Raw genomic sequence first — 13,112 nt, forward strand, 5'->3', positions numbered from 1 at the left:
TAGGTATCCCTAATAGCAACAGAGCTCACTCAAAAAGAACAGAACAGGAGTACCTGTGGCACCTTAGAGACTAACGAATTTATTTAAGCATAAGCTTTCGTGGGCTACAGCCCACTTCATCGGGTGCATAGAATGGAACATATAGTGAGGAGATATAACACTTGGACCACACATACAGAGAACATGAAAAGGTGGGAGTTGTCGTACCAACTCTAAGAGGCTAATTAATTAAGAGAAAAAAATGTTGTAGTGATAATCAAGATAGCCCATTACAGACAGTTTGACAAGAGGTGTGAGAATACTTAACATAGGGAAATAGATTCAACGTGTGTAATGGCTCAGCCATTCCCAATCTCTATTCAAGCCCAAATTGATAGTGTCTAATTTGCATATTAATTCAAGTTCAGCAGTTTCTCGTTGGAGTCTGTTTTTGAAGCTTTTCTGTTGCAAAATTGCCACCTTTAGGTCTGTTATTGAGTGGCCAGAGAGGTTGAAGTGTTCTCCTACTGGTTTTTGAATGTTATGATTCCTGATGTCAGATTTGTGTCCGTTTATTCTTTTGCGTGGAGACAGTCCTGTTTGGCCAATGTACATGGCAGAGGGGCATTGCTGGCACATGACGGCATATATCACATTGGTAGCTGTGCAGGTGAATGTGCCCCTGATGGCGTGGCTGATGTGATTAGGTCCTATGATGATGTCACTTGAATAGATATGTGGACAGAGTTGGCATCTGGCTTTGTTGCAAGGATAGGTTCCTGGGTTAGTGTTTTTGTTCAGTGGTGTGTGGTTGCTGGTGAGTATTTGCTTCAGGTTGGGGGGCTGTCTGCAAGTGAGGATAGGTCTGTCTCCCAAGATCTGTGGGAGTGAAGTCACTTTCTAAAAGACAGGCCCAACAAAGAAAATAACAGAACGCCACTAGCCGTCACCTTCAGCCCCCAACTAAAACCTCTCCAGCGCATCATCAAAGATCTACAACCTATCCTGAAAGATGATCCCTCACTCTCACAGATCTTGGGAGACAGACCTGTCCTTGCTTACAGATAGCCCTCCAACCTGAAGCAAATACTCGCCAGGAAACCACACACTACTGAACATTAGTTTTCCCTATAAATGCTAGTCCATTCCTGGATTGTCAGATGAACATGCTGCCTTCCACATGTCAGGACCTAATATTTCAAAAGAAAAGGCAAGCAGGAAAATTTAAAAATTACTTTTAAGAATTTGAGGCAGCTGCTATAGATCATAAAGGAACAGTAAAGGGCAGAAAGTTGTTTTTGCTTCACCCCTCATCTCACAGGGGTTTCCCTTTATTGTGTTTAAGTGGGAAGGGGTCAGGCTCCACAATACATATTATCTCATGAAACTTGGTAGTTACTCCATTTGCTAGAATGATGTGTTGGAAATAAATTTACAAAACAAGAATGCATCTATCTTAATACCCATTAACCATACATGAATGGCAAAACAAGAGAAAAGTCAAATAAATGATGTGAAAAATAAAGACATACTGGTTCCTAAGAAAATTTCTTTTATTTTCATTTTATGGAAATACATTTTTCATTTTTATTTCCATGATACAAAAATGTTAAATATCAAAGTTTCTGAAATCTACCAAAGCAGATTTTTTTTAAATGAATAAAGGGCTGGTACAGTTTGCAGGTTTGTCACAGGTTTCAAAAACATTTTTACAAAAAACACAAACCATGGAAAACCAGATCAAGACTTAAGAGTGAAAACAGCAAAGAAAACCCACCTCCTCCCAACATTAATTTCTCTTTCTTTCTTTCTTTTTCTTTATTTTTTTAAGGAAAGTATAAGTTAAATTTTTCCACGAGGACAAAAGGATAGTATATGTGTAGGATTAGTTTCCAGACAGATACTGGCTGAAGTCTTCCTACTGGGGAAAAAGGACAACACTGTAAAGTTTCCAGGGTAACTGGTAGAAAGCAGTAACCGATACTGAGGTTTATTTGTTCAGGACTACTGATAGTGTACTGAAATTGCCCGAACATCTGAAGATGAGAAGACTTGTGTGATAACTCCCTTCAAGCACAGGAAACAGCCTAACAAAATTCATAATAGTGCTGATTCTTTTTGTATATTTCATAGCCAACATGCCATAATAGGTGACCAAAACACATTTAGTTTTGCTTCTTAAATCTAACATTGGTTACGACAGCAAAGATTTCACATGATCAACAGACAGAACTGTAAACTAGTTAATACACGAGTAAAACTGACAGTGATTGTTCAGTAGACAGTTTAAAAAATTAAACTGATTTTCAGGAAACATACTTCTTTTTTTAACACCACTTTTTATTTAAATTAAGTATGGCTTCCAAGTGGTATACTCTTGCAATTGCTTTGAATCAGCTTCACTTTTTATTAATACAGATGTTGGCTACCACGTGTCAGGAACTTCAAAGAGTTCTGTGGAACCGCTTGTGATGCTTCCTAAGAGAAGAGAAAGATATTTACAACATTAAAAAGTACCATCTCAAAATATTTAAGTGGACTAAGCCACCTTAAAATAGAACAAGTTGTAGCATAATACTTGCAATTCAGGGTAAATTTATAATGCTGTAGTTATATGGGGAAAATCCTCAAAGCAAAAATCTACATTTATACCATTATATTTAGCAGTCAATCTTAAGTGTGTCAGAACTATGAAAAGTATGATTACAAACAAATCAAGCTTTGATCCCGGATAAATTGCTAAGTTTCAGCTTTATCTGTTGGTTTTTTTGTTTGGCGTTTTTTTGGGGGAGGTGTGGGGGCATTTATGAGTTTAACAAGTGCAGCACACATGGCATGCATCACCAATCACAATTTGCAGACTGCCACGTAAGCAATACTCTAAACAGTAAGACCAAGCATTCTCAGTGCAGATGAGACAAGACAAGATGGAAGGCTGGTGAAACCCTTCTCACCAGATGAAATTATAAGGTAACAAAGCAATGACCCTGGCAAATCATCAAGTGACATTTAAGTACTTTATATTTTCATACAGTATTTTGCAAATCAGATCTAATTTTATTAAAACAGATGCAGCGGCATATTCAGTTTGTAGCTGCAGCATCAAAATTATAATAAATAAAACTGTTAGCGGTACTATCCTACCTCCAAGAATCTGTAATGGGACATGTGCTGTTCAATATATGCATAAATGATCTGGAAAAGCAGATAAACAATGAAGTGGTGCCAAAATCTGCAGATGCTACTAAATTACCCAAGATAGTTAAGTCCAGAGCTGACTTTGAAGAGTTTCAAAGGGAGCTAACAAAACAGGGTGACTGGGCAACACAAGGGCAGATGAAATTCAATGTTAATGAGTGCAAGTAACACACATTGGAAAATATAATCCCAACTACACATACAAAATGATGGGGTTCTAAATCAAGAATAGTTCTCTAAAAACATCTGCTCAATGTGCAGGAGCAGTCAACAAAGCTAACGTTAGGAACCATTAAGAAAGGGATATATAAGGCAGAAAAGATCAGAATGCCACTTTATAAATCCATGGTGCACCCACATGTTAAATACTGCGTGCAGTTCTGATCTCCACATCTTAAAAAAAAAAAAAAAAAAAAAAAAAAAAAAAAAAAAAACATTAGAACTGGAAAAAGTAAAGAAAAGAGCAACAAAAATGATTAGGGACATGGAACAGCTTCCATACGAGGAGTGTTCTTAGAAAAGAGATGAACAAGGTGGGGGCATGGGAGATGACAGACGTCTAAAAAATCATGAATGGTGTGGAGAATGTGAATAGAGAAGCATTATTTACTCCTTTCCATAACACAAGAACTTGGGGGAGATGTGGGGGCATTTAAATAAATGTCACCCAATTAAATAAATAGGCAGCAGGTTTCAAACAAGCAAAAGGAAGTATTTCTTCACACAACGCACGGCCAACCTGTGGAATTTGTTGCCAGGGATGTTGTGAAGGCCAAAGTATAACTGGATTAAAAAAAAAGGTAGATAAGTTAATGGAGGATAGGTCCATAAATGGCTAAGATGGTCAGGGACACAACTCCATACTCTGAGTGTCCCTAAATCTCTGACTGCCAGAAGCTGAACTGGATGACTGAGGATGAGGATCACTTGAAATTGCCCTGTTCTGTTCATTCCCTCTGAAACATATTGTGCTGGCCACTGTCGGAAGACAAGATACTGGGCTAAACATATAAGATTTAAGAGTTCAGTAGTTTTTGTAAGACTAATAAAATACAATTTTTGCCAAACATTAAGGTCTCATTTATATTGCTTTGATTGTAAAAAAGCCCAGAAGACTTGAAATATTTTTCTCTGTTTACATTTTTAAAGATTAATACATATAATATTTTAATTCATTTTTAAGGACAAACTCTGTTTAATACCTTTTATAGCAAGTCTCCATAAACTACATTAAGTGACCATGTTGTGACCTTAGGAGCCCTCAATGCCAACTGGCAAAGGGCTCACTGTCATATAACAGCAATTTCTGTCAGGCCTCACTACACCTAACATATTGCTGACATAATATTTATCTATAAAGAATGTCATGTAAGGTAGCTAATGAAAGCTTGTATCATACTAATCATCAGAAGTACTGCGAGATGCATGTACGGTGTTATTCAAGAAGTTGTATGTATGTACTAAGCTATGTTACCAGGTGGGGTTCAGAAACCAGCTTTTCCCAGACAAGGAATATTGATATACCTGTCTTCCTAGATTTCTGATGTAAATTATGCAGGATAAGCCTGATACAATGGGAGTTCATTTGCATCTGATGTAAACAGGAAGATTTAGAGGATGAGAAAGCAGCATGGAGTCAGCACAATGAAGCACAAGCCCCTGGGAAGAAGGATATTAACTGGGGATACACTGATATAATTCAACAGTTTGCTGGACTATGAGAAGGGAGAAGAATCCCTTTGTTATCCATCAATGAGGAAGAAAAAAGTACACTGCTTTCATGAATGAAAGTTGGATCATGGCTCTGGGACTCGTGACTCAGAGATTGCTTCATGTGAGAAACTTATTTTAGACAAAGGTTTTAGCCTGTTAAAAGTTATGATTAGTTTCTTAAAACAAAAAGTATAACATGCTTCTCTTTGTAACCATCACTGCTTCCATTATTCTTACTCAATACTCACTTGAATTTAGGAAATGGGCACCAGGTTTAAAACAAATAAAAGGAAATTCTTCACACAGCACACAGTCTACTTGTGGAACTCCTTGCCTGAGGACATTGTGAAGGCCAGGACTATAACAGGGTTTAAAAGAGAACTGGATAAATTCATGGCGGTGAAGTCCATTAATGGCTATTAGCCAGGATGGGTAATGAATGGTGTCCCTAGCTTCTGTTTGTCAGAGATTGGAGATGGATGGCAGGAGAGAGATCACTTGATCATTACCTGTTAGGTTCATTCCCTCTGGGGCACCTGGCATTGGCCACTGTCGGTAGACAGGATACTGGGACAGATGGACCTTTGGTCTGACCCAGTACAGCCATTCTTATGAAAATCTGTTTTGTTAATAAACCTAATTTTCCTCTTAATAAACCATCATCTCAGTGCTATATTAAGTAGAGCATGCTTTCTCAGCTGAATCATGTAAACTGGTGTGTATGCTTCTCTCGGAAGGGAGCAGACACATGCTTCCTGGATTTAATAACTGTAGATACATTTATAAGTTAGCAATTGTTTTTATATATACATCTTATCTTGAGCTGTTTTTTTATATATATATATATATATATATATATATATATATATATATATATATATATAAAAAATCAGCTCAAGATAAAAAATGTAATGCTACAAACAAAATTGTACATGGTAAGTGAGTTGGGTTAAAGACTGTAAATTAAGATTGAGAATGACACTATTACCACATCAATTTGAGCATTAGTAAGGAAGATTGTCTGACGGATTCATTTATTTACGACATTTGTGCTAGGAAAGAGTCCTGACTTCTCTTCCTTTGATCTTGTATTTTTTTTTAAAACAACTCTAAAGCACCTCTATACATAAGGGGTCAGTGCATCATACAAGATTTCTAAAGACAAAAAGGGATAAAGAAAAATGAAGCCAAGAGAGGCCATTCTATAAACAACTTTTAAGTTCTCCTTACAAGTAGGGAGAAATAGAAGTAAGGGAGGAGCAACTTCACCATACAAAGGCTCACCACAACAAAAATGTAATTGCCTGTAAAATTCAGGCACAGCAGTGAGATTTTTAAAGGGCAGTTAGTGTAGGTGAACAGACACCCAACAGAATCTGAAAAAACCTTCTGCTGCTTTTTGAAAAAGCTTCAAGGGTTAAAGCAGTGGTTTTGTAAGCCCCAATAGGATAGAACTGTAAAAATTAGATTAGTGGTCAGGAGGCCATGTGCAGCTGTTGCAACTTTTTCAGAAGATAGGAGCATAGCCTGCACGAGTTGCACAACCAGACACACCCAACTCATGCTTTCCATGCAGAGAACTTTGTCCAAAGATGCCACATTTCTACAGCAAACAGATTCATGGCCTGCCCAGACATCTCAGTGATAAATATGTACTTTATAGACAAACAAACAGTACTTAGGACATTTCTTGAAGATACTGTGCTGCTTGGAAAGATTAGCAGTAGGAGATAGACAGGAGCAGACTAACTCCATAATCAAAGTCTGTTGCTATTTTATCCAACTTTGTTTTTCTACAGCTAGCTGTGTATGGCACCTATCATGCAGCAATGCTCAGGTTGGGAAGAAAACACCAGCTGATTCAACTGCTATATTTCAAGTAAGTGGCTTTGATGTGCAGGCTCAGAGGACAACTTGGAGAGCCTATGGAACTTCAATGTTGAGTTTTTCATTTGAATTAGAATGTAAATGAGATTTTTACATGGAAATTCTGGAACTCGGTATGCCAGGGATACAGTATTACTTTCTGGATAAGAATTATTAGAGCAAGAACTGAAGTGACATTTGAGCTAAGACATTCTGATGTAAGATGAAAAATGTATCACTTTCGATACAGGTAGTTCTCAACATGACCAGGAATTGAGCATCTGAATTATAATTTACAGCAGGAATTAGATATAAAGCAGAGCCCCTATCTCAGAACACTGTAGACAGAAATATAATGTTATGGTATTCCCTTCTTAAATACAAATATAGAATTCATTGATTCATAAATTCCAAGGCCAGAAGGGACCATTGTGATCAGTTAGTCTGATCTTCTGCATAACAAGCCGTAGAACTACCCCCAAAATATTTCCAAGAGCACAGCTTTTAAAAAAACATCCAATATTGATCTAAAAATCATCAGTGACTGAGAATCCATCACGACCCTTGGTAAATTGGTCTGATGTTAAATGATCCACACTTAAAAATGTATGGCTTATTTCTGGTCAGAATTTGTCGAGCTTTGACTTTCAACCATTGGATGGTCTTACATCTTTGCTACACTGAAAAACCTATTATTAAATATTTGTTGACCATATAGGTATTTATAGACCGTAATCAACTCACTCCTAACCTTCTCTTTGTTAAGCTAACTAGACTGAGCTCCTTGAGTCTACCATTACAAATAGGGCCCTACCAAATTCATGGTCCATTTTGGTCAATTTAATGGTCATAGTATTTTAAAAATAGTAAATTTAATTATTTTAGCTATTTAAATCTGAAATTTCATGTTGTAACTGTAGGGGGTCCTGACACAAAAAGGAGTTGGGGGGGGGGGTGTCCGCAAACTTATTATAGGCAGGGTTGTGGTACTGCTACCTTTACTTCTGCACTGCTGCAGGCGGTGGTGCTGCCTTCAGAACTGGGTGGCCAGAGAGCAGCGGCTGCTGGCCAGGAGCCCAGCTCTGAAGGTAGAGCTGCTGCCAGCAGCAGCACAGAAGTAAGGATGGCATGGTATGGTATTGCCACCCTTACTTCTGTGCTGCTGCCTGCAAAGCTGTGCCCTCATCAGCAGCCGCCACTCTCCAGCCGCCCAGCTCTGAAGGCAGCAATGCAGAAGTAAGGTAGTATGGTATGGCATTGCCCCCCTTACATCTGCGTTGCTGTTGCCTTCAAAGCTGGGTACCCAGCCAACAGCCACCGCTCTCTAGCCACCCAGCTCTGAAGGCAGCGCAGAAGTAAGGGTAGCAATACCATGATCCCCCTAAAATAACCTTGTGACCCTCCCCCCCACACACAACTCCCTTTTGGATCAGGACCCCCAATCTGAGAAACTCTGGTCTCCCCCATGAAATTGGTATAGTATAGAGTAAAAGCACACAAAGGACCAGATTCCCCAGGGGGAGACCACACTTCACGGTCTGTGACACATTTTTCATAGCCGTGAATTTGGTAGGTGAATTTACTATAAGGCAGGTTTGCTTTTGTAATCCTTTAATCACTCTTGTGGCTCTTCTCTGAACCCTCTCCAGTTTATCAACATCCTTCTTGAATTGTGGACACAAGAATTGTAGATAGTATTCCAGCAGTGATTGCACCAGTGCCAAATACAGAGGCAAAAATCACTCTACTCCTACACAAGATTACCATTTATGCATCCAAAGATCACATTAGTCCTTTTGAGCTCCCTATGTGATGCTGCGGCCATGTTCAGCTGATTATCCACCAAGACTCCCAAATCTTCTTCAGAGTCATTGCTTCCCAGGTTAGAATCCCCTCAGCCTTAATTCTCTGTTCCTAGAGCTACATATGTACATTTAACCATATTAATTACATAAAGTTTGCTTGTGTCCAGCTTGCCAAGTGATCCAGACCACTTTGTATCAGATCTGCTCTCTTCATTTATTTACCACTCCCTCAATTTTTGTGTCATCTGCAAACTTTATCAGTGATGACTTAATGTTTTCTTCCAGATCACTGGTGAAATTGTTAAAATACCATGGGGCCAAGAATAGATTCCTGTGGAACTAGGGCTACCATATGTCCGGATTTCCCCGGACAGGTCCGGCTTTTCGGTCTATAAATAGCCGTCCGGGGGGGATTTTTAAAAATCGAAAAATGTCCTGGATTTCCCCCCGGTCAGCTATTTATAGATAGAAAAGCGGCGGCCAAGCGCCGCTGGGCAGCCAAAGCCCCTTCCCAGCTTTCCCCATCCCCTGCAGCCTTACCACGCCGTCCAGCCCCGCAGCTGTCTTCCCCCTCCCCAGAACGCTCCACCTCCTGCTCCTCCCCCTCCCCTGCTTCCCGCGAATCAGATCTTCGTGGGAAGTGTGAAAAGAAGCAGGGGCAAGCGGGAGGCAGCAGCAGGTAAGCTGGGATGGGGGGCCGCGAGGAGGAAAGCTCCGGGGAGGTGCGGCCCTGGCCAAGTGGCACCCGGCTGTCCCAGTGGCTCCGGCACAGCTCAGGGCCCCAACATCCCCAGCCCGGACCCGGCCCGGCTCGGGCCCCAGCACCCCTGGCCCGGACCCGGACGCGGACCCGGGCCCCAGCAGCCCTGGCCCGGACGCGGACCCGACCCGGGCCCCAGCAGCACCGGCCGAGCACCTCCGGCCTGGCCCCAAGCCCAGCAACCCCGGCCGGAGCGCAGTCCGATTCCTGGGCTTTTTAAAGCTGGCCCTGGTCAGGGGACGGGGGGGGGAGGGGGGAGTTGGATGGGTCGGGAGTTTGGGGTGCTGTCAGGGGGGCAGGGGTGTGGAGAGGGGTTGGGACAGTCAGGGACAGGGAGCAGGGGGGGTTAGATGGGTCTGGGGTTCTGGGGGGGCTGTCAGGGGGCAGGGGTGTGGAGAGGGGTTGAGGCAGGCAGGTAGCAGAGGGGGTTGGATGGGTCAGGAGTTCTGGGGGTCCTGTCGGGGGCAGGGAGCAGTTGGATAGGGCATGGGAGTCCCCGGGGGTCTGTCTGGGGGCAGGGGTGTGAATATGGGGTGGGAGTGTGGATAAGGGTCGGGGCAGTCAGGGGACAGGTAGGGTCGTAGGCCATTCTCAGGAGGGGGAAGTTAGGGGACAAGGAGCGGGGGGGTTGGGAGTTCTGAGGGGGGCAATCAGGGGGTGGAAAATGGGAGGGAGTGGATGGGGGTGGGGCAGGGGCGGGGCTGGGGCAGGGCTCCTTCCTCCCCCCCCCCCCCCGTGTCCTCTTTTTTGCTTGTAGAAATATGGTAACCCTAGTAGAACCTCACTAGAAAAATGTTGATTCCCGGTTTACAACTACATTTTGAGACCTGTTAGCCAGCTTTTAATTCATTTAAAGTGTGCCATGTTAATATTAATATCATTTTAGTTCTTTAAATCAAAATGTGATGCAGTACCAAGTCAAACGCCTGACGGAAGTTTAAGTGCATTACATCAACACTTTACCTTATCAACTAAACTTGTAATCTCATTAAAAAAAGATATTAAGTTATTTGACGGGATCTATTTTACATAAACCCATGTTGACTGGCATTATATTACCCTCCTTTAATTCTTTATTAAGTCCAATAACAATTGCTGCATTATCATGTCTGGGATTGATGTCAGATTGACAGGCCTATAATTACCAGGGTCCTCCCATTTACCCTTTTAAAATATTGGCCCAACATTAGCTTCCTTACAGTCTTCTGGAACTTAGACTCATCAAAAATTAACATTAAAAGTCCAGTAAGCAACTCAGCCAGCTCTTAAAATTCTTGGGTGTAAGCTAGACATTTAAAAATCAGCAGCTCTGACTCACTTTAGTAGCTGCTGTTCAACATCCTCCCGTGATACTAATGGGATGGAAGGAGTGTTATCATAGGATATGACTATATCATATGTTTTTCCCCAAATAGAGAACAGAAATATTTATTGAACACTTCTGTTTTTTCTGCATTATTATTGATAACACTGGTCTACAATTTTTGAGAAGTCGTCTGCTTCAGAGATAAAATGTGCTATTTATTATGTATTTTGATGTGCTGAATTCAAATATGACAATTAAAACAACTGATGGGCTACTGTTTCTAAGATATTTAAGTTTTTACATTTTAGGTCTATGTATATTGTGTAGATAGTAGAGTTTTAATCATAAATTGTAAACCTAGGTCTTTTCATGTGTTTATGGTTGCTTTACCTGATAATATTTCACCTGTCCTGTTTATGTAACACTTTAAAAATCAGCAAAGGGTTCTATAAATAAAATGTAGTATGAAACAAAAGGCAAAAACTATTATGTACATAGTTTAGTCCTATTCAATGTCTACTCGGCGCTTCTTGGCTTGTCTCTTGTATTCATTAAATGGAGCATCTCTTGTCACTGTCCAGCAATAGTCTGCAAGCATTGATGGGCTCCATTTGCCCTGATAGCGTTTCTCCATTGTTGCAATGTCCTGGTGAAATCGCTCACCATGCTTGTCGCACACTGCTCTGCAGTTTGGTGGGGAAAAAAAATCTAGATGAGAGTGCAAAAAATGTATCTTTAGTGACATGTTGCAACCAAGGCTTTTGTATGCCTTGAGGAGGTTTTCCACCAACAACCTGTAGTGGTCTGCCTTGTGTTTTGTCAATGGCCTTGACAAAGTTCTTCATCACCACCCTTGCACATCAAGCTGGGTCTAACAAAATCTTCCTTGATTCAACAAGTGGTGGATGCTGAACACTTTTCCTCCCAGGCTCCAATGACTGTCAGAGTGGCCAATCTTTCTTGATGTAGTGGGAATCTCTTGCACGACTATCCCATTCGCAGAGAAAACAGCAGTTCTTTGTGTATCCAGTCTGCAGACCAAGCAAGAGAGCAACAACCTTCAGATCGCCACAAAGCTGCCACTGATGTTGGTCATAGTTTATGCACCTCAAAAGTTGTTTCATGTTGTCATAGGTTTCCTTCATATGACTGCATGACCAACTGGAATTGATGGCAAAACATTGCCATTATGCAGTAAAACAACTTTAAGACTCGTCTTCGATGACTCAATGAACAGTCTCCACTCATCTGGATCGTGAACGATGTTGAGGGCTGCCATCACACCATCCATGTTGTTGCAGGCTACAAAATCACCTTCCATGAAGAAGAATGGGACAAGGTCCTTTTGACGGTCACGGAACATGGAAACCCTAACATCACCTGCCAGGAGATTCCACTGCTGTAGTCTGGAGCCCAACAGCTCTGCCTTACTCTTGGGTAGTTCCAAATCCCTGACAAGGTCATTCAGTTTACCTTGTGTTATGAGGTGTGGTTCAGAGGAGGAGGATGGGAGAAAATGTGGGTCCTGTGACATTGATGGTTCAGGACCAGAAGTTTCATCCTCTTCCTCGTCTGACTCAAGTGAGAATGATTCTGGTACACCAGGAACCGGCAGTCCTTCTCCATGGGGTACTGGACGTATAGCTGATGGAATGTTTGGATAATGCACAGTCCACTTTTTCTTCTTTGACACACCTTTCCCAACTGGAGGAACCATGCAGAAGTAACAACTGCTGGTATGATCTGTTGGCTCTCTCCAAATCATTGGCACTGCAAAAGGCATAGATTTCCTTTTCCTGTTCAACCACTGGCGAAGATTTCTTGCACAAGTGTTGCAGCATATGTGTGGGGCCCACCTCTTGTCCTGATCTCCAATTTTGTAGCAAAAATAAAGGTGATAGGCTTTCTTAACCATAGTGGTTATACTATGCTTTTGTGATGCAAAAGTCACTTCACCACAAACATAGCAGAAGTTATCTGCACTGATCACACAAGTACGAGGCATCTCTGCTCACTTTGGCTAAACAGAAATGTGTCCCTTTGCAAAATCAAACACTGACAAATAAGAGAGCACGACACACTAGGATTTCTAGAGCTGATATAGGGCAATTTATTCAGCAGAGTGATGTAAGCTTCGTTATGATTGCATCATCCACGACTTCTAGGAATAACATGACGCAATTCATATCATGTATGATGCAATACCAGCTTCCGATTGCATCATTCATTGTTTTGCCTAAAAATCAAGTACTGTCCAAACCCAGTCATAGATTTATTCATAGATCCAGTCAAAGATGTATTTTAGTCATTTCTGGTTTAAATTGAGATCCCTTCCCTTTATAACTCACTTATCCTCCGCCATTCCCAAGTCAAGGGTCGTATATACTGACCCAATAGCATATCTTGAAAACTAGAGCCAATCAACAATTTTAAGCATCATTTTTGTTCTCAGTGACCCAGAATTAGTAAAGTTTGACTACATTTA

The 13,112-nt window shown here is 41.3% G+C and overlaps 1 protein-coding gene across 1 annotated transcript in view; it reads right to left on the minus strand.

Moving 5' to 3' along the window:
• Positions 1–2,298: 2,298 nt before the first annotated feature.
• Positions 2,299–13,112, minus strand: part of PARN (poly(A)-specific ribonuclease) — a gene marked incomplete at its 5' end in the record, with an annotated part of 150,712 nt that continues 139,898 nt past the window's right edge. The window contains 1 exon segment of the mRNA XM_034783119.1: positions 2,299–2,457. Coding sequence (XP_034639010.1) covers positions 2,405–2,457 — 53 coding nt within the window.

Source organism: Trachemys scripta, chromosome 10 (genome assembly GCF_013100865.1).
Source record: "Trachemys scripta elegans isolate TJP31775 chromosome 10, CAS_Tse_1.0, whole genome shotgun sequence".
NCBI classification, from domain to species: Eukaryota; Metazoa; Chordata; order Testudines; family Emydidae; genus Trachemys; species Trachemys scripta.